General features: G+C 37.7%; 2 protein-coding genes across 8 annotated transcripts; one reads left to right on the top strand and one right to left on the bottom strand.

Moving 5' to 3' along the window:
* The first annotated feature begins 215 nt into the window (after window positions 1–215).
* NEPRO (nucleolus and neural progenitor protein) lies at window positions 216–11629 on the top strand. 4 transcript variants are annotated; one of them, XR_006609092.1, is made up of 10 exons: window positions 216–421; window positions 2012–2166; window positions 3741–3820; window positions 4190–4321; window positions 4756–4833; window positions 5465–5826; window positions 6001–6062; window positions 7261–7466; window positions 7662–7706; window positions 8746–8810. XR_006609092.1 is itself a non-coding variant. In XM_004761446.3 (9 exons), the coding sequence occupies exons 1-9, from the start codon at window positions 319–321 to the stop codon at window positions 11439–11441; spliced, it is 1686 nt and encodes a 561-aa protein (XP_004761503.1). In that variant the 5' UTR covers window positions 216–318; the 3' UTR covers window positions 11442–11629. The 4 variants fall into 4 exon arrangements, 2 of the variants coding, with proteins under 2 accessions (XP_004761503.1, XP_044944316.1); XR_006609091.1 differs by lacking the exon at window positions 7662–7706 and having other exon boundaries at window positions 8746–8864; XM_004761446.3 differs by lacking the exons at window positions 7261–7466; window positions 7662–7706 and adding an exon at window positions 10982–11629 and having other exon boundaries at window positions 8746–8999.
* On the bottom strand, window positions 8997–27242 carry GTPBP8 (GTP binding protein 8 (putative)). Of its 4 annotated transcripts, none has more exons than XM_045088382.1 (6): window positions 26834–27241; window positions 25176–25274; window positions 23248–23378; window positions 22538–22637; window positions 20267–20385; window positions 8997–9799 (listed from the first exon to the last, which is right to left on the bottom strand). In XM_045088382.1, exons 1-6 carry the CDS (start codon window positions 27167–27169, stop codon window positions 9739–9741), a joined length of 846 nt encoding a protein of 281 aa, XP_044944317.1. In that variant the 5' UTR covers window positions 27170–27241; the 3' UTR covers window positions 8997–9738. The 4 variants fall into 4 exon arrangements, with proteins under 4 accessions (XP_044944317.1, XP_004761505.1, XP_044944318.1 ...); XM_004761448.3 differs by lacking the exon at window positions 8997–9799 and adding an exon at window positions 12349–13385 and having other exon boundaries at window positions 20272–20385; window positions 26834–27242; XM_045088383.1 differs by lacking the exon at window positions 8997–9799 and adding an exon at window positions 12349–13385.
* Between the last annotated feature and the right edge of the window lie 471 nt (window positions 27243–27713).

Genomic DNA, 27713 nt, shown 5'->3' with positions numbered 1-27713 from the left:
AATGCAGATTCCTCCCCCCTTCGGCGATTCTGATTAAGCAGTACTGGGACTGCTCCCTAGCTCCCAACCCCAAACTCCCCCAAATGCTTCTGATAACCGGCCAAGCGTTGGTGACCAGAGTCCGGACGACCATCCTCTCCAGTCCGCTGTATTTGGCACACCATTCGAGAAGGTCCCGCCCCCACCACTGGGCCCCGCCCCAGTCCCACCCCTTGTCCTCTCCCTCCCCCCCAGATTTCCTCTCTTCTCTCCTCCCTCGGTCTCTTCATTAGGTCTCACCGAGCTCCGCCCTTCCGCGCCCCTCCCCGACCTCCCGAGATGGCTACGGTGCGGCCGGGCCTGGAGCCGTGGAACCGCGTGAGAATCCCGAAGGCGGGGAGCCGCAGCACAGTGACCATACCGGACCCCGACGCAGCTCTGGGTGAGCGAAGGGCCCGGAGAACCGCAGACGCTTCCGGAGGCGGCGTCCGGCCGGGCCGGTGCACGTGCGCGGTGGGGGCGGGACTTCCTGAGCCCTCGGTCCCGAGTTTGCTAGGAATTTTGTAGGGGCTCTGGTTTGCTTTGGAATCCTTCACTAAACCCACTGTGCCCACGGCACGCCGTGCCTGGAGCGACGGACGCCCGAGGCCCGGCCCCGCTCCCAGGGGAGCGGAGAGAGGTGGACGCCGCTGGCGTCTGGGAGAAGTGCTGCCTGGAAAGCCTGGGCTCCCTCCGGCCACCAGCAGCCCCCTCCACCCTGCAGTCTGTGTCCTGATCTCTTAGGAAGGCGCAGGGGCACTCTGTGTTTAGACGGCAGTCCGCATCTGTATTACGGGTTAGGATTAGTGCTCCCTGCCTATCACCGGTTGTTGAAAGCGTCTAATGATGTCATTAGGGGAAAGTGCTCTCGTGGTACGGCTGTTTTCAGGCAGTAGGGCCCAGTAGTTAGGAGCGTGCCTCAGGAGCCAAATTGGGTTTGAATCCTGGCACTTCGCTCTGCGGGAGGTGGGCAGGTTGGGGGGTGTCGTTATTTAACCTTTCTGTGCTCAGCTCATTTTCACATGCGGATAAACATAGAACCTGCCTCAGAGGGCTGTTTTGAGGAAGAGGTACAGTTAGAAAGCATTTGGAACAGTGCCCACTTAAGTGATAGTTAATTTTAAATACCACCTATCTAATCACGTCCTCCTCACCATCCATCCAACCTGCGCAATTTATAATCTTCCTCTTCCTCTATTAAAAAATTCTTTAACAGGATTCTGTTAGGCCTGGAAATTCAGCAACTCCCCATTCTCAAAGCAGTCCTTTCTGGCTTCACATAGTTGGGACAAAATAAAGTTCTCCCTGTTCTGTAGTAATCTGCCTTTATAGTCCGTCCATCTGGGATGCTAGTGCTTCCCTTAGTGACACAGAGACATTACCTCCATCTTCTACTTCACAGCTTTTCAGACTAGGAAGCTGTTATATCATTCTGAGCACCCCGTGTTCAGTCAAACATTCATCAAGTAGTGTAACTTCCAGTTACATTACATTACGGTTACATACATTACATAACAGTTGGCACAGTTGTTTCTCTTACCTGAATGTATTCTTACCTGAAAGTAGTACACTCATACCACACCTTTGCTTTTAAGAGTATATCATTCTGCCTTGCTTATGTACGTAACAAAATAGAGGATTTAGGGGATTTAGAGAAGCTTAGAACAGGTACCCCACCATCAAAGTACTTAAGGTAAGTGTACACCAAATGACTGCAAAGTATTGATATGAAAGATTCTTAAAAATCATAGTAAAATGTGATACGAAGATACGTGTTATTGTTTAACAGATGATTTCTAGACTTTGTATCATCGGTCACCATTTTCCATCTTCTCACATACTTAAAATTGTTAATAGTGTTCTTGTAGTTAAAGCTGATTATATTAATTTGTTCTTAATCCCCTTAATAAGGGAAATACTCTTCAGAGTATTTTTACATAATAAATTTCACATAGAACTACATACTAAGTTTTATTAAATATCTCTGGTTTAGACCTTTGTGTTGCAGCTGTAATTAGAGAATGCTGTCTTGTTACACTGTCACTGAAGAACCAAATCTTAGATGCAGAGACAGATGTGCTATGTGCAGTCCTTTACAGCAATCACAACAGGATGGGCCGCCACAAGCCCCATTTAGCCCTCAAACAGGTAAGGAGGAAGCCCTGCGTTTACGACTCAACATGTTTGCTTGATGAAAATGAGATTGCACTGCCACTTAATATTTTGTTATTATGGGAAACCCAGTCAATTACTTGTGACTTCATAAATCATCAGTCCACAGTTGCATGTGGGATTTCATTTTTTTTCCCCTGAAACCATTTCAAAGAGCAATTTATTTAGAAAGGTACTATGTTTAATTCTTTGCCAGTCTTGCTTCTAATGGGTAATTTTTATGAAAAATTCCATTATATATGACATAATAAATTACAGTACTTTTGCCTAGTTCACAGATACAGTGATTTGAGCAAGACAAAGTGTTGCATTAAGAAACAATTTCCTAATCATAATGAAAATCCTAAAATCATAAAAAGAACAAAGTTGTGGTTTATATATTATAGGGCATATAATCTAATCAGTAATATTTAGACTAAATAGCTGTATAACAAGTTATGGGAAGTGGTTTCCGTAATATTTAGAGTTTAAGACACAGTTGGGCCCTCAATTTAGGGACTACCCTATACAGACAAGTCTCCTAAGCTGGATTCCTTATAAGGTCATAAATTCATTCACCTTATTAATTCTGCAGGTATTTTTTATAAGTTCTATGTGCCAGGCATTGTGCGTGGTGCTCGGAATACAGGGGTGAAACAGACATATTCTCTAAATTTACAGATTGTACCCTTTGGTTTTTTTCTACTCCCATTACTTAAGGCAAAAAGAATGGAGATTTCTTCATCAAAGAAAGATCTGGGAGTGTGTGGTTCTTCCCTAAGTTTTCTTCGCTGGGGCAGATTTTTATCTCCTTATGAGTCTTTTACTCCAAAACCAAACCTGAATGTATTTCATGTTGAACATATCAGATCGAACTTCTTTTTCCTCCTGGCTTCCAAGCTATGAATAATTATCTATCAGAAAAATTGGGTGTTCTGTTTTCTCTGCATCTTCCTTTTAGGTATCTCTCCCATTCAGTCCATTGATCAGTCAAAACTTTCTCTGCATCTAGTTCCTTCTTTTAGTTCTGGCTGCATCTTCTTTCTTCAGAACTTGTCAACGTTTAGTTGTCTTGCTATCGTAATTGATTCTTCCTCAACTCCAGTTTTTCCTCTATGCTTGCATGTTCTATATGCCAAAGCCAGGGTAATCATCCTAAAACAAGGTTTGATATTTTTAATGGTGCTCCATTGTCTTCTGAATAAAGGTGAAATCTCTTAGCTTTACTATCTTGTTTTAGTAGTTTCACTATTAGAAAGCATGTTTTTCAGAAAAATCTTGAGAATAATCTCATACTTACTTTGGTGCCCTTTAGAGCATCAGTGACATCCTGACACATAGTAAATTCCTAGTTATAAACTGATTTGAGAAATGCATTTGGCTGGGTTAATTTCACATCTTTAAGTAGGGGCAGCTGTTTTTGGGCTACACATTACTTTACCCTAAAATGAAGGTATTCTCTTGTGTTGAGTGTATTTCCATACTTTGAACTTTTCCATTTCTTTGCTTTTGTGATCATATTAGTGGCCATGTTTGTGTGATATAAATTTGAGCTGTTCTTCCCCTTTCAGGTTGAACAATGTTTAAAACGTTTGAAAAACATGGATTTGGAGGGTTCAATTCAACATCTGTCTGAGTTGTTTTCTTCCAAGTAAGCGGGCCAGTGGCTTTGTAATGGTCTGTGTGGTGGGCTGGGAACTCATAGTCTTCAATGTGATCTCCATTGGACTTCTTTGCTTGGTGTTGGGATACAACCCAACTGGGGAGTTTTACAAATGTTATTTTAATAAGGGGCACCTCCTATTTGTGATAATCTCTCCTCTGTTGGTTTGTGGGAGGGTCTAGCAGGACACTAAACTCTGGGTCAAGATAGATTATATTGAAACATTGTTGTCAGTCAACTCCAGTGAGGAGTGTCCAACTCATCTGTGCTTGAAAATAGCTGTGTAAGTGCTTCACAAGTAATGAAGTTTAAGAATGAAAATAACAGAAAATAAAATTCTTTTCCATTTTTGTGAAGTGAAAATCAGCCTGTAAATACCAAGGCATGTGTCATTCCTAGCCAACCAGTGGTTGAGCTGGTGCTCATGAAGATTTTGGGAGCCTGCAAGTTGTTACTTCGCTTCTTGGACTGTTGCTGCAAGACATTTCTGTATCCTTGATCAACTGAAATGCTTTCCTCTGAATTGGAATTCTTTGGATATATTTAATTGGTATTTCTGTTTGAAAGCTATGAGGTTATAGGAAGGAGGTTATAGGAAGTTATAATGTATGTTTAAAATTTTGCATCTTGGCCTCCTTTTCCTAGGAATTGCCTGATACAGCCATTGCCAGAGACTGTCAGTCTCCATCTAGCATGTATTATCCTAAGGGCACTGACAGTTATAAATTCTACATCATAGAAGCTAAATAATGAGAGCTCTGGAAGAGTGCATATTACTTTAAGTTTCCATGACTGAAATAGAACATTTTAAGGCTTTAATTTCTTCAAGAAAATTCTATTTCCCATCTGTTTTTTTCATAAACGTAACTTGCAAAATTCAGATTACTTTGGTTTTGTTTTCCAACTTTAACTTGATTCTCCAGCTTGACTGTGAAGCACCTAGGCTTGCAAGAATTCATTATTTTAAACCTTGTGATGGTTGGGCTGGTGAGCAGGTTATGGTATGTATGTATATAAAATCCTTCATTTCTTTTTCATCTAACTCAGCCTAGGTTTTCATATTTTTTTTCCCCTGGGATGCTGATGGTGCAGGGGTTCTGTTTCTTCACTTGATTCATGTTTTACCTGTGGTGGATTGGGAACCTAAATGTTCACGGTTACGTCTTTGATGTCTTTCAGGTATTATTTGGGTCTCTCAAGTATTATTTGCGATCATCTTGTGTATTCTGCTTATTCTTAGAGGTGATAAGATTAGAATGAATAACAGCTAATTTATTATTCTTTTCTGTAATGGAAATAGCTTTAATTTTTGCTTCTTTTAAGACATTCCAAAAGAGCAGAGACGATGTAGAGAATCTGAAACTTGCCTAAAATCTCACCATGTAGCTAAAACCATACATATCCTTTGAGACACCTTCTCGTTGAGTACTTTATTTAGTTTTAAGTAACATTTTGTACTTGGGTTTTTCTGCTTGGGCTGGACTAATCTCGCTCTTCGCAAATATGTACTAGAGGATTTTTAATCTATAGTGGCAGACTGATACTTATTTTCAGCTTTGAATCTATTGTGGTTATTACATAAGCTGCAAATTATAATTGCTTGCTAATTCATGACTTCCTCTCTTTTTCTAGGGTTCTCTATAAAGGTGTTTTGAAAAGGCTGACGTCTTTATATGAGCCATTGTTCAGATTGCTTCAGCAGGTCTCTAGGATTCAACCACTGCCTTACTTCAAAGATTTTACTTTTCCTTCTGATATTGCTGAGTTTTTAGGACAGCCCTATTTTGAGGTCTTTAAGAAAAAAATGCCTACAGCTTTTGCAGCTAAAGGAGTAACTAAACTGTTAAATAAACTGTTTTTAACAAAAGAGCAATCACCAAGGTTTAACCAAGAAACTATACTCAGAATTTCCAAAAAAGCTAAACAAATGAGGATCAATACACAGAATAATGTGGATCTTGGACAGCCAATAAAGAATAAGAAAGTTTTCAAAGGTAATTTACTTTTATATAGCACAGACTTTTACAAGTCCCTTTATTTCTTTTGTAGTAATTTGGCAAGAAATGTCATATACTTAAGAATTTGATTTGAAAATAGTATGCTAATAGTATGAAAATAGCATGATATTGAAAACAGTTTTTGTATCCGTGGTCTCTCCATTTCTACAGAAAAGTCATCAGAATTTGATGTGAGAGCTTTCTGCAATCAGCTGAAACACAAAGCTACTCAGGTTTGTCTGGCTTCTATTACTATGGCTTATGATTTCTGCTAATTTGTGGAATAGATACCATTTACCAAGGGCAGAGATTGAGTCTCTGTTTTTATCCCCAGCTCTCAGCTTAGTGCCACCTTAGTTTTCCTCCTAAGCTTCTGAATGAATAGAGGCCCAAGGGACTGAGTGCATCCAGTAAATTCAGGTTATAGAATGTCTTCAAAAACATTTTACTCAGAGTTTTGCTAGAATTCTAAAGTGTCTCTAGGATCCATTGTAGGTGTAGGATTGTGTTAAGGGTATGAGCTTTGGCGGTGCCTGGGTGGCTCAGTCAGTTGAGCGTCTGACTCTTGATTTTGGCTCAGGTCATGATCTTGGCATCCTGGGATTGAGCCTCACATTAAGGCTCTGCACTCAGTGTGGAATCTGCTTATCCCTTTCCCTCCCCCTCTGCTTCTGTTCCCTGCGCATGTTCTCTCTCTCTCAAATAAATGAATAAAATCTTAAAAAAAAAAAAAGAGTATGAGCTTTGCAGTGAGACAGAAATGGTTTGAGTCCTGGCTTTAGTTGGTACTAGCGGTGTGGCGTTATGTAAGTTTCTTGACCTGCCCATACCTCTGTTTTCTAATACAGTATGCCCCTCATAGGGTTATGCAGTTTCCATGCATGTAAAGTCTTCAGCCCAGAGTCTGGAGTATGGTTAAGCACTTCACTGTGGTCAGATGTTATTAACTACTCTCATCGTTACTGTCATCCTCATCTTTCGTCAGGAGGCTTCTCTTTCTTTCCCAGTTAGGCTTCAAGCTTTAACATGATCCCTCTTAGTCATTGTCTGTAAATTCTGTTCTGGACCTAGCAACAGATAAATACATCAGTGTTACCCACTTTCATGTGGTAACTACTTCTTTTATCATCTGTCCTCAGATTGTTTTCTCCTGGTGTCCTACATGGATGATATCTTCTTTTCTATTTAAGAATTCTTAATTATTTTTGATAAATCAGAGTTCTTTCTTGAATGTTTACAAGGATTCTAGCTTGGATTTATATTCTGTCCAATTTATGAGTTCTAGAGGGAGGAATCATCATCATCATAGCCCTAATAATAGCTAATATGTATATTGCATTTACTCTTGAAATGCTTTATGTGTGTTAATTCCTACAATCCTTGCAAAAGCCCTGTTGGGCTGGTGCTATTATTATTGTTTCCATATTTCAGGTGAGAAAATTGAGGCTTAGAAAGGACAAGAAACTTGCTTAGGCCGCACCGCAAGTATGGGGCAAAGCTGGGATTTGAACACAGTTTGGTTTCACAGTCTGTTCTTTATCATTATATCAGTGCCCCAAATTGTTTTGTCAACTCTGTCTCAAGAACTATGGCTCTCTGACCCTTGAAAGTTCTGCAGTACATCTATCTGTTCCTGGGTGAGCTGATTTTAAAGCCATTTGGTTGGTCCCCAGTCCCTATTCATGACTAATCACTACCACAGTTTTAACAGTTAGCACTAACATGCTCAGCTTGCTTCTAAGGTCAAATTTCTTTTATCAGTTACCAACACTAAGTATTGATAGGTCTTGACTTTTATATTTTCTACTACTTTTTTATGTTTTTCTTGAAAGTGAGAAATTTGGAGCAGTTTTGAATGAAAAATGAAAGCAGATCTAGTAAGTAGCATATTTTTGTAAACAATGAAGGCTGGTATAATTCAGACTTTACTTAACATAGAAAGATGGGGTTTGAAGAGACACATCAAAAGATGGCTGAATTGGAAGTGTTGCTCAGTTAAGCATTTTTAACACACATTCAGCATCATCCCTTTGTGCATTTTCAGTAACATTTTTGACCCATCATTGAGGAGTAACTTGGTATAGAAATAAGTGAAAAACAAATTTGTGATAGTCTAGTAATGTCAAGGGAAAGGGCTCTTCAGTGATTTTTCTTTTCCCTACCAGATAGACCTTGACTAATATTTATTCAGTTTCATTTTTATGTATAGATTAAATAGCTGTATGTGTTAGAATATTTGTATTATGATTCACATCTGAATTTAGTTATAGATGGGGTCTGTTGTTGCATAGAGGAGGAAAAAAATCTTGTGTTAGTAGCAGTGGATAAAAAAATTAAGTTTTTTAAAAAATTTAAATTCAACTAGCCAACATTAGTTAACCAACATTAGTTTCAGATGTTGAGTTCAGTAATTGATCAGTTGCATATAACACTCATTGCACATCACATCACATGCCCTCAATGCCCATACCTAGTTACCCCAACCCCGACCCACCTACCCTCTAGCAACCCTCAGTTTGTTTCCTACAGTTAAGAATCTCATGGTTTGTCTTCCTCTCTGATGACTTCCCATTGTTTTTTTTTTTTTTTAAATATTTTATGTATTTATTTGACAGAAAGAAATCACAAGTAGATGGAGAGGCAGGCAGAGAGAGAGAGAGGGAACCAGGCTCCCTGCTGAGCAGAGAGCCCGATGCGGGACTTGATCCGCCGAAGGCAGCGGCTTAACCCACTGAGCCACCCAGGCGCCCCCCCCCCATTGTTTTTTAAGACAAAGGAAAGCACAGTGAGCTTTAAAAGTTTTCCTTCTTTTAAAAAGACATTTTCTAATTTTCATAGGGGTCAACTTTTCTCTGGTTATATATTTGTAAGTCAATAGGAAATCCAATATATTTTTCTCACCTTTCCATATTTCAGGAGACCAACTTAAAATGTTCGCAGTCCAAACTAAAGGCAACCAAACATTCTTCTCAGAAAACAACAGGAACTCCCTGTGCCAAAAGTTTTGTGCAGAGATTTCGAGAGGCTGAGAATTTCATTCAACTTTCTGAAGAAATCCGAACAGCAATTTTGTGGTGCAGGAGCAAAAAACTCAAGGCTCTGGCCTCCTTTCTGGGTAACAAACTTCTTAAAAGTAACCGGCTTAAACATGTAGAAGCTCAAGGGTGTAGGTAGGTATATAATAAGAATTCCATTCCTTTATTTTTTCTGTTGTTATTTAGGGCAAAAGTATATATATATTCAAGTTAGCTTTCTGAAAAATGGGATAGCCCCCCTAGGGGGGCTAAAAGAAGAATCTATTCAAACTGCAGCTTTGTTTGCTTTTGTTGGTCACAGCTGTCTCACTGGGAAGAAGAAAGTTAACTTGGTTAATGAGATTTATTCATTTATATTCTTCACCATTCCATTTGTTCATTCAGAAAGCCTTAGGAGTGTTTGTAGTATGCTAAGCCAGGGGATGCATTGTGTAAGACGGACTTAATCCTCATGGAGCACTAGCTCTCACTCCTGCTCTGGTAGGAGAGACAGCCAGTCTCCCCACAGCTTCAGGGCAGCAGGATGAGGGTGTGAGAGCAGAAGTACACACCAGACTCTGGGCTTAGGGTTAGGTAATGTTTGTTCGTGAGTGCCAGACTCTCCATGTATTGATTTCTTCCTTTCCCTCTGGTTCTTAGGTTCACAGAACTGCTTAAGGGTGGTTATCTTTGATTGTGAGTCAGTATTACTTGAAGCATTATAATGAAGTCAGATGCCTTAGGGTTTTATATTTTTATTGAAAAAATAATAGATGCCCATCATAACAATTTTAGACAAAAAAGGCTGTAAAGATCAACAAGAACAAGTTTTGATTGAGAGCTGTGGGAGAAGTTAAGTATTCCTAAGGAAAGAATTGTTGGAAGGGTTTCTACATTAAGGTCCTTTAAAGAACTGTAGCCATCTAAAAATGATCCATTCTAGGGTGGAACTCAGCCTGAGATGGAGAAGGGGTAGAAGAGACAGAGATGATAACAATTAAGAGTTAGTGAGAAGGGTAACAAAGTGGTATTTGGTTAAACCATTATTCCCTACCCCACAAAAAACCTGCTCTTTTGTACTGTTGTTTTGCTGTTTCAATATGCTGTAGTATGTTTTAAATTTGCATAATGTCCATAGCTCTCTGAGGTAGGCAGTATTATTCCCATTTTGTAGCTGAGGATATAGGGGATTTTGTTCAGATTGTTACATCTGGAGATCTAGAACTCAATTCAGATCCTCCGATTCTTCTGTTCACATATTTTTCTATTTCCATTTTAATTAGGAGGTACACTTACCCTCTCCCCACTTAAAAATCACCACTTAGAGTAAGACAAGGAAAGCTTTTGGAAACTGGTCTTGAATCACTACATTATAAAGGCTTCCTCAAAGTTATATATTTATTTAAAAAGAAAAAGGGGGAGTGACGGGGTAGAAGTTACAGATCCGTGCTAATCTTTTGAAATGTAACACATTTCAAAATGTAATGTAACATTACAAGACAATGTAATGTACCTTGTCGCAGTATACCTTATTCAGAAGCAAAGCACCTAAAATAATCAGCAATTTGAGTTCTGAATTCCCACACTTGAGGAAGATGTATGAATCACAATTAGGGCAGCCCAGGGTATCAGGTGGTCTACCCCAGAAGCTCTGTCTTCTCATTCTTAGGTAAACTCCGTCTCTGACTTTGATTCCTTTTCCCTTGTTCACTCCCTGCTACAACATGAAGTTACTTATCCGGATATAGATTAATGCATCCAGGCGGATGTTCTATTTGTGATAACATCCTTTCCCCAGCTCCACTCCTGTTACATTAAGAACAGTTTGGTGGTTATCAGGGAGCTACCTGACAGCTACCTTGCTAGGCAGTTGTAGGAGGTACTTCACTTAGGGAACAAAATGGGGACATACTTGGCTATAATCTGAATCAGAGGGAAACTCTGCTCGGAAAACACAGATTTGGGTTGAAGCTCCTATTTATTTTTTGTGATGATTCTGGGGTTGTACACAGTTATAGGACCTCTATACAGTTTTGTGTACTTTTCTTTTAGGAGTTGACAAAAAGGGAGACAGAAGTTTTTGAAAATGTCTTTCTGTGTCTTAATCCCAGATTTTGCCTTTCTCTTGTCCTTTAAAGTTTGCCAAAGAAATTAGAGTGCATAAAAACATCTGTTTGCAACTGCCTTCTTCGTGGCTCAGGAATCAAAACTTCAAAGCGTCATGTGAGACGAAGATCTCAGAATAGATTTTTACTGGAACAGAGGAAACTACAGAGAAAGTTGCAGTTAACTCTTTCAAAAGAAATTCAGCCATCCCCTCAAGAGACTCAGAATGCTACAGATAGCAGTAAATGGCGACTCTCGCACTATACAGTTCAGAGAACTGATCTCTCCCCTAACAGTAAGCTTCTCCTGAGTAGCAGAATTTCAAATCCTGTCATACAAACTAAAGAGAAACAAATTCATGAAAACCTTACAGGAAGCAATGAAAATGAAACTGATTCATGGACAATACTGCAAATGAACAAACATAATACATCAGGAACCATTAAGGAGACAGATGACATTGATGATATTTTTGCTTTAATGGGAGTTTAGATGCTCATTTGTGAGACATTTAAGTGCTTAACAAACTGATCTGGTGTCCTGCTGTTTTATGTGGAACTGCTGAAAAAAATCTGGAAAGACTTGGAAGTACCACTTGGACTCATACAGGAGCTGCTTTAGTGTAACATTGTACAGCGGTTCATTTCAGTTCAATAAACATTTATAGTAGCTCTGTGTCATTTAACTGACAAGTATTTGAATATTAAATAGTCAAATTTTGAATTTGACTTTGTGTCAGGGGTTTAGATGAAAAAAGAAATCTAACATATCCTGTCCTTGAAAAGCAGATATAATTCCTTGATTAAACCTGGTGGGTCCCTGAAAAACAGAATAATTTTATGATTTACCAGGGAATTAAGAACTGAGTAATTAGGTTTATAAAACCCTACCCTGTGCTTTAGGGTTATATAGAGAGTCAGCTGGCCTAGGAAGTATCAAGGAGTGCTTGAAAAGTCACTTTGGTCTTAACTGGCTCCGTTGTAGGTAAGTCCATCTCTGAATACCCATATTTGTAGCTTCTAATGATTGTGCTTACTTGATTATAAATTAGAATTGATCATCAAAGGGTCTAAAAAATTTTGCCACTAACTGTATTCTCAGGGACTGGTCACTACCATTATTGTACTTCATTTGTTCACCTTATCTCACAGGAGGGCAAATTAAAATGCTTTTGGAGTTCTCTAAAAGTTTTTGGGTTTTTTTCTGGTTTACTTATTTGGGTACTAGTGAGTGATTCTGAATAAACTTTTTTCCCAAAAAGGAATTAAGGTGACATGTATAACCATACATGAAATACAAAGAAGATAGCAAAGTAGAAGTAGATAAGAAAGTTAAATGAAAAAATAAAGCTTAGTTACACAAAACAGAACCAGGAATGAGGCCACACATATATCAATAATTTACTGTTGATTCTACCATCTGATATTTTTATATTGTTTTACCATTGCCAGAGATGGTAAATCTTACATATTTTCAAATATTCTAGTTTACTAGAATTAGGTCAGTAAGCTTCTATTCGTTAAGAAGTTTGTGGTATTAAGTTTTCTGTTACATGTAGACTTATAGAAAAGTAAAACAGTTCCCCAGTATGTATCATACCCACCCTTTTGCTTCACCATCCTCCCTCTGTTTCCGTTCCATTCTTGATCTGGACTTGTTCTTTCTGCACCTTTCCCACTTATCTCTACTGGGGGTTCTTGTTTTGAGAATCACTTGGTGGGTTGTTTAAAATGCAGATTCCCTTTTGAAGAGACTGATAAACACAGCCAGGGGACAGGGACAGAAGCCTGCATGACCTCATGGAGCCTGAGATCAAAACCCAAGTCGAGATCTGGAGTCAGATGCCCAACTGACTCAGCTATCCAGGTGCCCATAAGCCTGCATTTTTAACAAGGCGCTTAGGTGATCTGATGCAAATAGCCTGCAAAGCAAAGTCAAACACCACTTTAGATTCTTTTTTTCCTGAAGCCTTGCAAACATCCTGATTTACTTCAAAGTTCTTAATACACTTCTAGTCCCTTTTCATTGTTTATATTTTTCCTGGCTTCCTACCAAGTGATAGTAGCTACTTAGTACCTTAAAACACAGATAATACTAGGGAGATCTCATTTATAACAAGTCTAGCCATAGCCATCAGCTTTTGTGATTTTAAGATTTAAGGTCCAGTCTTGCTTCTGTTTTCATTTGCAGATGAATCCACATAGTTAGTTTCCCTGGACTTTGACTGCTTCATCTGAAGTGGCATCATTGTTCAAGAATCAGAAACTTGAAGTGTTCAAAGAGATTTTCCCTCAGTGAGAAAACCAGAGTGTTCAGTGATTTGTCTATGGAGGCTAGAGCCTGGATTGAACTACAGGCCTATCACTTTTTTCTACTTAATGTTCCTTTGGAGTAAGTTTCCTCATCTCCTCTTCTGCTCTCTTGCTCCTTAGAATTCTGGGGGAATAGTAAAAAAGCTTCACATGTGTTCACCAAATGATATTTTATACATATTTATAAGAAATGTAATATCTTAGATCAGTTAATCTTTCCAAACAACTTGAAATTCCAATATCTTAAATTTTTAAAAGTAAAATCTAAAATATACAAACCATAACTTACTAGTAAATTAGATTAGAAACTACTGTTAGTGGGGATGCCTGGGTGGCTCAGTTGGTTAACTACCCAACTCTTGATTTCAGCTCAGGCCATTATCTCAGGGTCATGAGACTGAGCCCCACATTGGGCTCCATGCTGAGTGTGGAACCCCCTTAAAGTTCTGTTTTTTCCCTCTCCCTCTGGTCTCCATACCCCAACCAAAGAAAAAGAAATACTGTTAGTGTCATCGTAAATACCGGTTTTACCCCTCTGGTAGCATTAAAACACTTAGATCATTCATAAGAGCACTGTGGTGAGACCTCCCATGCCCAAATCCTCTTGGCCTTACTTCAGCCACTCCTGTGGCCACCAGTTTCCAGTAGGAGTGGACAACTGCACTTTGCATGATGTTCCAGAGACCTCTCTCATGCTCCTGACAAGTTGCAGGAACTGCTTGGCCCTTAGGCACGCACAAGTTGGAAGAAGTGTGGAGCCACCTTCTCCCCACTTCAAAGGCAACACAGAGGCACATTTCCTAAGTCTCCCCAAAAGGTGCCTCAAGATCAAGACTAGTACCTATGTGATGTCCAACTCTTGCATCATTGGTTGACTTTCCTTTCTTCTGTTTCCTTTTTCCATCACTCCTATTCCCTGGGGTCACTTGCCAAATAAACGACTGTATGCAAACTTGTCTTGGGCTCTGCTTTTAGGAGAACCAAGGCTAAGATAAGGAGTAAAGTAATACTGGCAGGCAAAATGATGACTTCTAAGATTGTTCTATTGTCACCATATATTTCACTTTGTGAATGCCTACATAAAGTTTTTTGTTTCTTTCAGCTTAAAACACTGGTGGTAGGATAGACCAGGATTATCAATTATAAAACTGAAAATATATTCATAATTGAATTCCCTAAAAAAGCCACAAACTTGTTTTACAGACTTAGTTTTTAACCAGGGCTACTGCTATAATCTTAATATTCAGCCTCACCTGAAAAGCTATGCCACTTACACGAACAGGTCAGTGGCATCTTCATAAAAAATTTTTCTGTTAACTTTAGCTCAAAGTACGGCTTTATCTTTCCATTGTGAATCTTACTGTACCAATTCTACACTGGTCCATCAACTTTTTTCTTCTCCCTTTTGCAAATATCAGTGTTCTCACTTAAAACTAGTCCTTGGTTTTTGTCTTTCAGTAGAGAAAATGTTACCTCCTTTATGACAAGAGGCTTTCTGTGATAAATCTGAATTTTGCTGTATTCTTCGTTGGTTTCACTTTACGAATATACAGAGTATACAGATATTCTTTACACATACAATACCATTTTAATCTCTGTAGCTTTGTGAATTATAAATTAAGGGCAGAGAAATCAAGTAATTTGCCCAAAGCCCAAACTAATAAATACTAGAACTGGAACTTAAATTCTGATCTTCTGATTCTGAATCCCTGTTCACTTGAAGGTGAATGATTTCAGTTTGCAAAGACTGATGTTTTCAGCATGGACTGACTGAAATTTTATCAAGAATATTTTATATTCAAATAAGGACTTGGATAAAAGACTAATTATAGGCATAGAGAGAAGCATTTATCTTCCATCTACCTGAAAGTGCTCAACAGAAAAGTAGCCCCTTTTTACCTAGTCCATTTTAATACTTAAATATACATAACAGACATTTTCTTTAAAAGACAAAAGCCCAATAAAAACCATTCTCTACATAGTAGTAAATAGGTTTTCATATTATGGACTTCTATATGCTCTTGTTTGTCAGTTTGTTAAAACAGAAACGCTGTTAAAATAAGAAGGGTATCTGTTCTAATGAACTGCACAATTTAATTATTTACAAGATCTTTTTCCCCAGCACAAATTCATTTGTGCTTTGGAAAGATGCAGGTTTTAAAGCTGAAATGTTCCTTCTGCAAATTACAGATACACAACATTTAAAACAATGTTGAAATTCTAGGTATTCAACTCCAGTTGGCCAAAGCCATCAGTCTTAAGATTCCCCGTTATATCTGCTATAAAGCATCTCAACAGATGGATTCCAGAATAGGTCACGGAACTGTGAAAAGAAAAGAAAAATTTTCTTCTTTACTTAAGATGTAGTAACATACCTGAATTCATCTAACTTAAAAACTGCTTAAAAACTTTTGAGTTCCATGTATGAAACAGAATGTCTTGATTTGTTCTACCTTTCCTCTCTTCCACCTTGTATTCTAAATCTGATGATACATTATTTGATCCAGTTTCCTTCAGGATCCTAAAAATTTCACCATATCTACTACTTTGCCTTTTATTAAGCAGACTGTTTTTTTTTTTTTAATTGAGGTATAATTGACATGTAATATTAGCTTCAGTTGTACAACATAATGCCTAGGTACTTGTATATATTGTGAAATGATCACAATAAAATTTAGTTAACTATTGTCACCAGTCATAATTATAATTCTTCCTTTTCTTGTGATGAGGACTTTTAAGATCTGCTCTCAGCAACTTTCAAATATACAATACAGTATAAACACCACCATGCTGTATATTACATCTCAATGACTTGATTATAACTGGAAGTTTGTACCTTTTGATCCCCTTCACCCATATCTCCTATCTCCCAACCTCTACCTCTGACAACCACCAATTTCTGTATCTATGATTTTGCTTTTTTGTTGTTTCTCAAATTCTACATATAAGTGAGATCATGTGATATTTGTCTTTCTCTGCCTGACTTATTTCACTTAACTTAATCCCCTCAAAATCCACCCATGTTGTCACAAATGGCAAGATTTCACTTTTTTAATGGTTGAATTGTATTCCATTGTGTATATATATATATATATATATATATATACATACACACATACCATATTTGCTTTGTCCATTCATCTACTAATGGACAGGCTGTTTCCATATCTTGGCTACTGTAAACAATGCTGCAGGAACATGGGGGTGCAGATATCTTTTCAAATTAGACTTTTTGTTTTCTTCAGAGAAATACCTATAAGTGGTATTTTTTGATCATATGGTAATTCTATTTTTTGAGGAATCTCATACAGTTTTCCATAGTGTCTGTACTAATTTCATTTCCAAGAGTGCACAAGGGTTCCCTTTCTCCACATTCTCACTAATGCTTGTTATTTCTTGTCTTTTTTTTTTCTTTTGTCTTTTTGATAATAGTTATTCCAGTAGGTGTGAGGTGGTATCTCATTGTGATAGTTTTGGTTGCATTTCCCTGATGGTTAGTACTGCTAAGCATCTTTGTTTTCATTTTTTCCTGTTGGCCATGGGTGTGCATTCTTTGGAAAAACGTCTATTCAGATCCTCTGCCCATTTTTTAATCTTTTTTTTTTTTTTTTGCTATTGAGTTATAGGAGTTATGTATTTCAGTTACTAACCCCTTATCAGATACAAGATTTGCAAATATTTTCTTTCATTCAGGAGGTTGCCTTTTCCTTTTCTGGATGGTTTACTTTGCTGTGCAGCTTTCTTACAGTTCAATGTAGTCCCTCATGTTTATATTTGCTTTTGGTGTTGAATCCAAAAAATCATTGCCATGTCTGATGTTAAGGGCCTATGTTTTCTTCTAGGAGTTTAATGGTTTCAGGCCTTAACATTCAAGTCTTTAATCCATTTTGAGTTAATTTTTATATACAGTGTAAAACAGTAATCTAAGTCTCATTCTTTTGCATGTGGCTCTTCTGTTTTGCCAACACCATTTACTGAAGATGCTGCCTTCTTCCCATTTTATATTCTTGGCTTCTTTGTCATAGTGACCATATATTTGTGGGGTTATTTCTGGGCTCTCTATTCTGTTCCATTGATCTATGTTTCTTTTTTTAATGCCAGTGCCATACCTTTTTGATTACTGTAACTTCATAATACAGTTTGAAATCAGGGAACATGATACCTTCAACTTTGTTCTTTGTAAGATTGCTTTGGCTATTTGTGGTCTTTTATGGTTCCATACAAATTTTAAGATTGTTCTATTTCTGTGAAAAATATCATTGTAATATATTCTATTTTGCTTTTTATTTTCCAGACTATAAGTTTTGATTTCTTTAGTTTGTTCTTTTTGTGACAAAGATTCAACAACCTTGATAATTTAGACCTTTTTTTGGTTATTTTAAAAAATCATAATCACCACTATTGTGTCTGTTATTGTCTACTCATCTTACTAATTCCATCCATATGTCAGCTATAAGTGACCACATGATTTCTCAGGATACATGGACTTTTATGAATACACTATGACTTTTGTGGATACAAGAATCATATATACCTGTACATAAAACAGGCAAAATATTTTCTGCTGTACTCTTAATTCCCTTCTTGATATATTATAGCATTTTAGACTTTTTGACCAAAGCTGCTTGCTTGAGAACAGCCTATAATGATTTCTGGTTTATAAGTGAAGTTATATAGCTTGAAGGAGAAATAGAAGTTAGATTGTCCACACACTAATTATGGCATCTTGAACTCAACTGCAATATTTTTGTCAATTAATGTGATTTTCTTTGTCCTTAGAGTCCATTGTCTTTGCTTGGAATTCCACTATATAGAAAGCAATTATACTCTACCTACTTACATATTTCTCCATGACAGCTATAAAAACATATTGATCCCAGCATCATTAGGGGCTTTACTCCATTTACAAATCCGTACTCAGCTGGGGCAGAGTTCTGACATGAAGTTCAGCATTTAACTTTTGCCAAAGCCTTATAGGCCAAAGCTTGCTAGACTATAATTCCCCCTTTCTCCTACAAGGATCGTATAAGAAGGAAATAAAACCCAACTTATTTTATAATAATTGTTCTGTGAACAGGCCAAACTTCTTTCTGGAGGGATGGACTAGGACTTGGTCTTGCACATAAAACCAAGGAACGTATATAACGCTACTTTCTGAGTTGAGTTTTGAGAGCTACATAGTATAGTATGCCAAATTCCTGTATATACAGTACATGTTGAAGTTCTTGGAAGTCACCAGGTTCCTGCATCTCAATTAAACTTGAACTTGTATGGCTTCTACAGTGCCTTGGTCACTTGTGGCAAGTACAGTGGCAGCAGTGATTCCAGGGTCATACAGGAGAGAATGCTGATGTATCTAAAGAAGGGAGTATCTTTAAAAAGTAGTGAGAATCTGATACTACAGGTTGTTGGCCTAACCTTGCTACTTACTGACTTGGCAAGAAAGGAAGCTAACATTTATTATATGGCTGTGAGTGCATCAGTCACAATACATTTTATTTGATCCTTGTAACAATCATATTTTTACTAGTGAGAAAACAGACTCAGAAAATGAAGTAAGTTGCTTTAAAATCTATGGCCAAGAAGTAGAGGAACCATGCAAAATCTAGGCTGTCTGACCTCAAAGCCTATGCTCCTTCTATTTAAACAATTACCTCTCTGCAACCCACTTCATTTCCTTGACCTGTGACCGTAACTGGAAATAGGGATGTTGACTGTGAGGACCAGGTGAGTATTATGAATGATGTAACCTTCCCCAAGACCATCTGTTTTCAGATAGCTCTAGTTCTTAATGTCTAGCCACAGTCTATCCTGATTGGTCTGAGGGCCTGTAGCTCAAAGCAGTGTGGAGCTAGTGCTAGATCATTTCCTTGCTTGGAACACTATAATTCTATTAATGTAGGTCAAGAAAACATTGTCAGTTTCTCCCTAGCTCCAATAAACTGTTAATTCAAATTCAGCTTACGGTCAACTAAAACTTAATTTTTTCCCCAATAAATGCTGCTGTTAAGCCATAATCTGTCCATCTTGTGTTTGTGCTGCATTTTTAGTGAAGGTCTCACTTCCTTCTTATTAAACAGTTAAAAGAATAGCTATTCTTCTATGCCAATGCTCAGGGCTCTAAGAAATGGGATTTCATACCTGCCCTTAGGAATCTTCATTATATAGATGGGACACAGACAAGTGAACAAGATAAATACTTGAAAGAAAGTCAAAGGAAAAGAGCACTTTGTAGGAATGACTGAACGAAGGATTCTGATAGGCATGTTCATAATTACAAACAATTTAAATGTGATCTGGATTGGTAGGACCTTGAATGACTGATTAGAGGACAGTTTCATACACAACTATTACTTGTTTTTAATTATTTCTCATTGCAAATACCCTATTACTTTCCACAAAGAAGTGAGAGTAAGAAAGTCAAATGGGAGTGGCACTGTATCTCGGCTCTAGTACAAGGTACAGTATATCCAAGGTATATGAAACTCGTGTTTCATCACTAAACTATCAAATATCTCAAAATTGTCAGCTCTAGAAGTAACCATTCTATCTGCTACCAATGCTTAATTCTAACTTAAAGGAAACATTTCTTTACATATGGTCCTTTTAAAGAAAAATTTTTATTCCTCACAGCATGAAAAAGCTTTCTACCATAAAGATAATTTTTCTTTGAAATTGAGAAAAGCATGGTAGTATCTTTATTGTGGCTGTTATTTAGCTGATTTTATAAAGTAAGAAGTTTTTATTTCTGCTGTGATCTAGGATTGAGCTAGGATGAGGCAGAAAGAGAATGAAGATACCTATAGGGAAGATACCTACCATGTAGAAGGAAGACAAAATAGAAGGAAGAAAAAATAAAAACGCTGATGGATTGTACCAATAAATCATGGTTAAGTGCATAGTCTTCCAAACTCCTCTTATTTTAAGAGATACCTCAATTTAAGAAATACTATGTAATACGAAAGGATGTTAGTACATAAAGTTACAAAATAATTTAGCTCTTACCTTACAGGAAACAACTGAGGAAAACATCCTTGTGTTTCACTGTCAACAAATTTCTGGATCTGAAGTACTTGTTTTAAAAGATGTCCCTTGGAAGATTTGTCAATTTTTGTTAATACCATCTTTAAGAAAATAAATATTTAAGCATTAGAAATAAAAAGTCTTTAATACAAAATTTTGGGCACCTGGGTGGCTCAGTGGGTTAAAGCCTCTGCCTTTAGCTCAGGTTATGATCCCAGGGTCCTGGGATTGAGCCCCACATCGGGCTCTCTACTGAGCAGGGAGCTTGTTTCTCCTTCTCTCTGTGCCTGCCTCTCTGCCAACTTGTGATCTGTCTTGTCAAATAAGTAAATAAATAAATAATCTTTAATACAAAATTTTATGTTTTAGCTACAATTTTTTTAAAAGACTTATTTATTTATTCTAGACAGAGAATGAGTGCACAGTGGTGGGGGAGGGAGAGGGAAACAGAAAACTTAGCAGACTCTGGCTGAGCGCAGAGCCCCATTGCAGGGTTCAATTCCACCATACCAAGATCATGACCTGACCTGAGACCAAAAGTCAGACACTTAACCAACTACACCACCCAGGCGCCCCTAACTACACATGGTTAATAACAACTAGATGACCCTGGTAAGTTTCTTATTCTCTCTATACTTATTTTTTCATCTATAAAATAAAAGCAACACCCCCAAAAGGAGTTACCATGAAGATTAAATGAGTTAATGTATGCAATGGATAAAACATATACTATGTGTTTGCTGTTTAATGGTGCTTTAACTACAAAGGGCCAAAATATCTTGGATTCAAGACCAGTGAAAAGGACCTTGGGCCATATTTGTAATTGACATAAGACAAATTTCATATGATCACTATATATCTTATGTTAACTAAGACGAATAGTATTAGGTTGATCCAAATAAAATTGCCAACTTATAATCACTTTTGACCTACAAAATGGTTCTGCCTTATATGCAATAATACAAAGGAAAAACTAGAAATCAGGCTATTGTATCTTATATCCACTACACTTATAGGAATGATTACAAAATCAATTAAAAAGTAAAACTTTGATCCATCAATTTCCTGGGGAATTTCTACAAAATTAAAATTTCCTGACTAATCATTTATGCTTTCCAGATATTAAAAAATGTTAATGGTAAAAGAAGTGAGTAGCAGAAAGCATGTGGTTTCTAATGACTTGTGAGTCCTTCCAATTGGGAATCTTTTCTCATAAAAGCAAACATGCTTGTATTTAAAAGGAGGCATAATTCCTCTATCACAACCTCTTTCCAAAAGAGAAAGTAGAATTTCTTTAAATTTGAAGCTGAGAAAAATATACAATTTTATAAACTGGTACCTATGATACCAAATCAGGAATACTGTATCACTTAAAACCAGTTTGGCACTACTGGGTATTTTCTACTATGTGGACTATAATCAAACCTTTGACTCCTCATACTAACTGTAGTTATAGCTTATGCTTCATAGGGCTTTTGCAAAATCCCAAAATTCCATAACCCCAAGAAAACAAAAACATCACTGACTAGTAACATGGTTTGATTTGCATTAAACTTCACTGTTACATTTTAGTGGTTTCTTTTTTTGAAACCAAATTACAGTCAAAGGATTCTTTTTCTTAGAAAGGAACTTCAGAGGTCTATATTATCTGGAAAACTCATGAAGCAAAATAAATGTGGATACCAACCTACTAATCTGTATTCTATTCTAGGGCAAACAACAGAAAAAAAATACAAGTAAGATATTCCCAGAAGAAATATTGTTTTCCTAAGGAACATAAAAATCCTACCTGTATGTGCTGGAGCCTGTTATTTTCTTGCAATGGTTCTTAAACTACAAATTGCTTTAGCAAGTTTTTCAGTTGCAACTTCATTTACACTTCGATATGTACTATATGCCAAACTGCTGTTAAAGAGCCACTAATATGTTTTAGACAAATATTTATATTGCCATTAAAAAAATGAAAGGAAAAAGCACTTAGGAACACTAAATGAACAGCTTAAAAATACTTTATTTTGACTATAATTCTGAAAACTTAAAGCTGAGAGAAAGAAAAGAGAATTAAAGTACCACAGAACTTATCTACTACTGGTTGATAATTAAAAAGATTATTCAAAAACTATTCTTGCAGAGATAAGAACTGCTCTCTCACTGAAAAGACACACACACACACACACACACACAAGCATTTGCACATGTATACACACAAACTGGTATTTCCAATAGCAACTGTGATTCAAAGGAAATACTTACCACATAAGGTAATGAAAATTCTTCACACATTCCTATGGCAATACTGTCGGTTTTTTGAATTCCGACAACACTATCCACTAACAGAAATGTTCTCATCAAACTATAAGAATGCAGAAATAAAAAATTAATGACAATATCAAATATACTCATTCATTTCTTCCCTGACCCTCATTATGCGGAGAAATTTTTTGAATAATTTTCACTCCAAAATATAAAAATTTTTTAGGCAAAGGGAATTTTCAGTTTATTAGAAGTTCATCCTATAATCCAATAAATCTCAATGCTATTACTTTCAATAACTAAGTTTACTAAATATTAATTTATTTTAATAGCAGATATTAGACCTAAGATCCTCTGCTTGGGCTGAACACAAAGATGAGTGAGTACCTTCCTTTAAAAGCTTGAATAGGGATGCCTGGTGACTCAGCTGATAAATGTCTGCCTTTGACTCAAGTCATGATCCCAGGATCCTGGAATCAAATTCTGCATTGGGTTACTTGCTTGGCGGGGAGCCTGCTTTCCCACTGCCTACTCTGCCTGCAGCTCCCCATGCTTGTGCTCTCTCTCTCTCTCTCTCCAACAAATAAATAAATACAATCTTAAAGAAAAAAAAAAAAAAAAAGCTCGAACTCTAGTGGGAGAAAGAGACATGAATCCAATTAACTATAACATGCTTTTGGATTAGATTTATAAGAAAATATTTTCCTTACTTCCTTCGTTCTTTTAGATAGGTCTCTACCATGTCAACAAAATCTTCAGGAGCTCTATAACCATAACCTGGCATGTCCACCAATGTAAAATATTTTCCAACTTTGAAAAAATTCATTTTCTTTGTGTGCCCCTGATAAAATAAATGGAAAAATAAAAGCTTCCTTAGAATACATCCTGTATATATTTAATGACTCAACATTTTCTATTCAATCAGCAAATATTTATTAAAAGGCTAAGTGTTCTGAATATAATCCTAGCTATGCTGATGATGATACAGGAAAAGAATATAGAAGAGAAGTGGCTGGAGATAAGCTTAGTTGATGCTACTTCTACCCTCCAATTCCTTTTTAAGAGCATCTATATGACTTAAGAAGAACTTCTGATTAGAAATATGTACCCAAAATATGTTGGAGTCTTTTCATTGGCTCTTTCTCAGTGAAAGGTTATTCTATAATGGTGTCACTGCATTAGTCAATATTCTCTGATGAATAATTTATCTAAATTTTAAAGGGATATAAATTATGGCACAGATTGGTTAAACTAAAAATACTTACTGTTAGTCATACAGGTTTTCATAAAACCTAGATGCAAAACTTGAGAGTTTGTTACATCTAGACTACTGCTTCCCTAGAATCAAGATGTTTTGCATGTTTCATTAGATGGTTTTAGAGCTTTCGGTAAACCATTTTTTAAAAGCATGTACAACACTAAAAATATGTGTTAAACTAAAATGATGTAAAGATGGTAAAAAGTCATGGTTTTGTGTCTAATGACGCTATTTATCAGAAAACAAAAGATTACGATAAGCAACTTAAAACGTCAATTGTTGAACTTAGAACAAATATTTTCAGAGAAAATATTCTGTAAAAACAGTGCTTAGGTTCCCAGTCAGTTGATGTGTCTATCCATAAAAAAAGACAGATTAGGAAGTCAAGAATACACTTCTTCCATTGTCCTCTCAAGCAGGAAGGGAACCCACCCTACCTAGAAATCAGAGTTTAGCTGTGTTATTTGAGGAGACAGAGTAGGCCTAAGGATAGGAGATTTAATGAATACAATCATCAGCATTAGCGATGAAGCCAGATTAACTACATGAAGAAATAGGGAGCAAGAAAAGACTAGGAAGCTTCATGTAAGGGTTCCAATGCAAAGAAAAGGGGGGCAGTGAGCCGCAGGTTGGTGGGAACATTTTGCCACGGATAGATAATAAGGTGAGAGGAACTAGGGGTGAATTTTAATGACACAGTATCTTAGATATTGGTAGTCTGCATCATTGAGAAAGAGTAGAGGAAATTTTAAAAATGCCAGAAAGCTACTATAGCAGACTGGCTGGGGTAATCACATCATTTGGCGTTGGGTAAACTGGGGTGTGCCTAATATATATATATATATATATATATATATATATATATATGTATACATACATATATATCTGTATCTATATCTATATATAAAGAGAGAAGGGGTAGTAGAAGAAGGGAGGGAGAAAGGACTTAGCAAAGTATACAAGATTATAGGATTATAGGAGAAAAATCACTTCAAAGCAGTTTCCTCTAAAATCAGGGCAGGAGTAGATGATCAATCTTAAAGAAGCAAATACAGAATGGCAACAATACTTCATGCAGCAACTCTTTGGAAAAGATCTGAACAAAAGATTTCCTCAAGAAACTGGCAAGACAACCAAAATAAATCCAGACATACTTCCTTCTTCTTCAGGGATAGGTACAGGTGTCAATAAAATGTCTTAGTTTACTACTTGTTTGAAAGAAATCACTGTTCTAGAAACTTAGCAAGTATGATTTCTTGTACCTCTCAACATTAATTAGTCACTTTAGTCAATTCAGAGATGGTTCAGACATGTTTTACATTTCAATATACTGTTTCTTTTATATTCCATGGGCCTCCCCAACACTTTCCTTCAACATACCGGTTTCTTGGAGACTCTGACTTCAACCTCTGGAGCCAGGGCAAATAAGGCTTTTATTAGAGAGGATTTTCCAACATTGCTTCTGCCTATAAAACACACCTTATACAAGGAAAAAGAAGATAACTGAGTACAAGGTTTATATATACATTTTTATTATATATTGTATTCGCTGCAAAAATCTGTTAAACGACTGTCTTTCCTAGCCATGTAAAAAGGAGGCTTATGTTTAGTTGAACCTCAAATTCTGACATAGAACTACTATCTACTGAATGATTCCCAGGGCCAGGTACTGTTCAAAGCACTTAGCATAAATTTTCTTATCTACTTTTTATCTTTCCCTATCAGGTAGGTAATATTATTATCCCCATTTTACAAATGATAAAACTAGAGGCAGGGAGAGGCTAAACAACTGGCTCAAAATTATATAGCTAGAAGGGAAGAAGTTGGAATTTAAACTCAGGACATCTATATCCAGAACTTGTGCCTTTAATTACATTATACTACTCAAGAACATCTGGGACATTTATTAAGCATTCCTTATTTACAAAGTTTTTTGAAGTTAAAAATTATATGCATGTCAACAAAACTTATTCTAAAGTACAACTACGTCTCAAACTGCATTGCCCCACAAACTCCCAGAGTTGACTATAACACCATTGCATTTATGAGGTTATTCTTTTCTCTTGATTCTCTTGTTGCAATTAAACTTCTCTCCTTTAGACCTCTATAGTGTAGAAAGGAACATAATGTTCCCGATACTAACCATTAATATACATGACTGCTTTTTAACATGGTGTTGAAGGGGGTACAATACCAATCAGTGGTTCTAGGGGAGAGTGGTTATCACCCTCTGGGGGGTGTTTTAGAAATTTGTAAGGGCATTTCTACTTATGAATAGGACTGGGTGGCACTTCGTGGGCGGGGCCAGGGATGCTACATATTTTGCAAGACTGGGTCAGTCCTTCAGTATGAATTGATCTGAGTCCTGCATAAATTTCAAATGCTCTGCCAGATTAAATCCAATGATAATATATAAATAAAACTAAATTTCAAGAAACAAAAAGTTACTGGACAAAAAGCCCAGCAATTCAGAAGCTTCAGTCAAAACACGATGTTGTCTCAAAATTATGAAACTACTTCTATTCCCCTTAGTTCTGACTATTTAAACTACCATAGCAGTTCTAATTCGAAGGAAAGTTTCCACTGCAGTGGTGCAGTTGCAAATAATGAGATCTCTAAGACATGCATAAAATGCCTACTCGTGGAATTTCACTAAAGTTGTTTAATAAAAACCACATTGTGGCCATGTATATGTAATTATTATTTCTGCACGACAGGAAATTCAGATTGGGTTAAAGGACCATCACATTTGTGTAACTATTGCACTTTTCCTATTCACTTTGTCTCATTTGTCTCGGCATGTTTTTCCCTACGTCAATTAAGAAGGAGAAAGAATAAAAAGCCATTTAATTTTTGCACTGGTTTGGTTTTTACAATCATTTAATGTATATACATTACCAAAGTAACTAAAACTATATATGCGTATTTAGTTAAGATAATTTTATGCGTCCCCACAGAGCTAGAAAATCTCTCTCGTTCGGTGACAAGAATAGGCGAGGGCAAAATGCCTGGCCCAGTCCTCACCACCTGAGTCTCACCTCAGGGTGGGCGAGGTCCGGGGCGTGGTCGAGACGCACCGCGGAGCTGAGGTACTCGATGCGGTTGCGGCCGGTGGCCGTGAAGACGCTCTCCGCCTTGGAGATGTCCTCCAAGCTCGGGTCGAAGATCTTCACGTGAAGGTCCAACCTCGCGTCTGGAGTGAGGTGCCGCTGGAGTTCCTGTAGTGGGAACGCGAGCTTCGTCATTTGTCTCTTGGGCAGCCTGAGAACTTCCGCGACGGTTTGGAACGTGCTGCAAGCTCGGTTCACGCGCCGCAACGCCCCGGTAAGCTCCAGTAGCTTGCGGGGGATCGGCCGCAAGCCTGGGGCTGTCATTTTCCTCTCCCAGAAGTCCCGCGCAGGGCTTCGCGCCAAACTCCGGCCTGCGCCCGGGCGACACCTCTTCCGCTGTGCCTGCTGGGAATTGTAGTCTCATCTGGCCTCACTCGTTTCCGCCGCAGCGCTTCCAATCCAGAGAGCCCGAGGCCGCGGTTTCTCAGAGACCGGGAGGCGGGGGTGGGGACTCGGGGGCTGACGGTTGACTCACGCTCAACGGCAGACTGACGACTGAGCCTTTGACTTCTGTATCACTGTAGGGAGGTCGTTTGACAGTTTGCAGAGGTGAAAAGACACACCTGGGCCCTGTGGCCTTTGAGTGTCGCACGAAGGAGCAAACGTGTGAAGCTCTGGTGGATTCCAGGCCTGTTTACTCCTCAGAGAATCCAGTTATCTCACGGATCATTGATGTTTGTTGACGTGCGCATCACTCGGCAGACCGGATTCCGGTGGAGAGCGGCAATGCATATCGAGTCCGAGAGGGAACTGTCGAAGTCCAGGAAGATCAGACCAAATCAGTATTAAAGGGATTCGGTCTGGTGGA

This window comes from Mustela putorius, unplaced genomic scaffold, assembly GCF_011764305.1.
Source record: "Mustela putorius furo isolate JIRA1106 unplaced genomic scaffold, ASM1176430v1.1 tig00003834_pilon_pilon_pilon, whole genome shotgun sequence".
In the NCBI taxonomy this organism is placed as follows: Eukaryota; Metazoa; Chordata; class Mammalia; order Carnivora; family Mustelidae; genus Mustela; species Mustela putorius.
The sequence above is the reverse complement of the archived record's forward strand: the minus strand, read 5'-3'. Positions and strand labels throughout refer to the sequence as shown.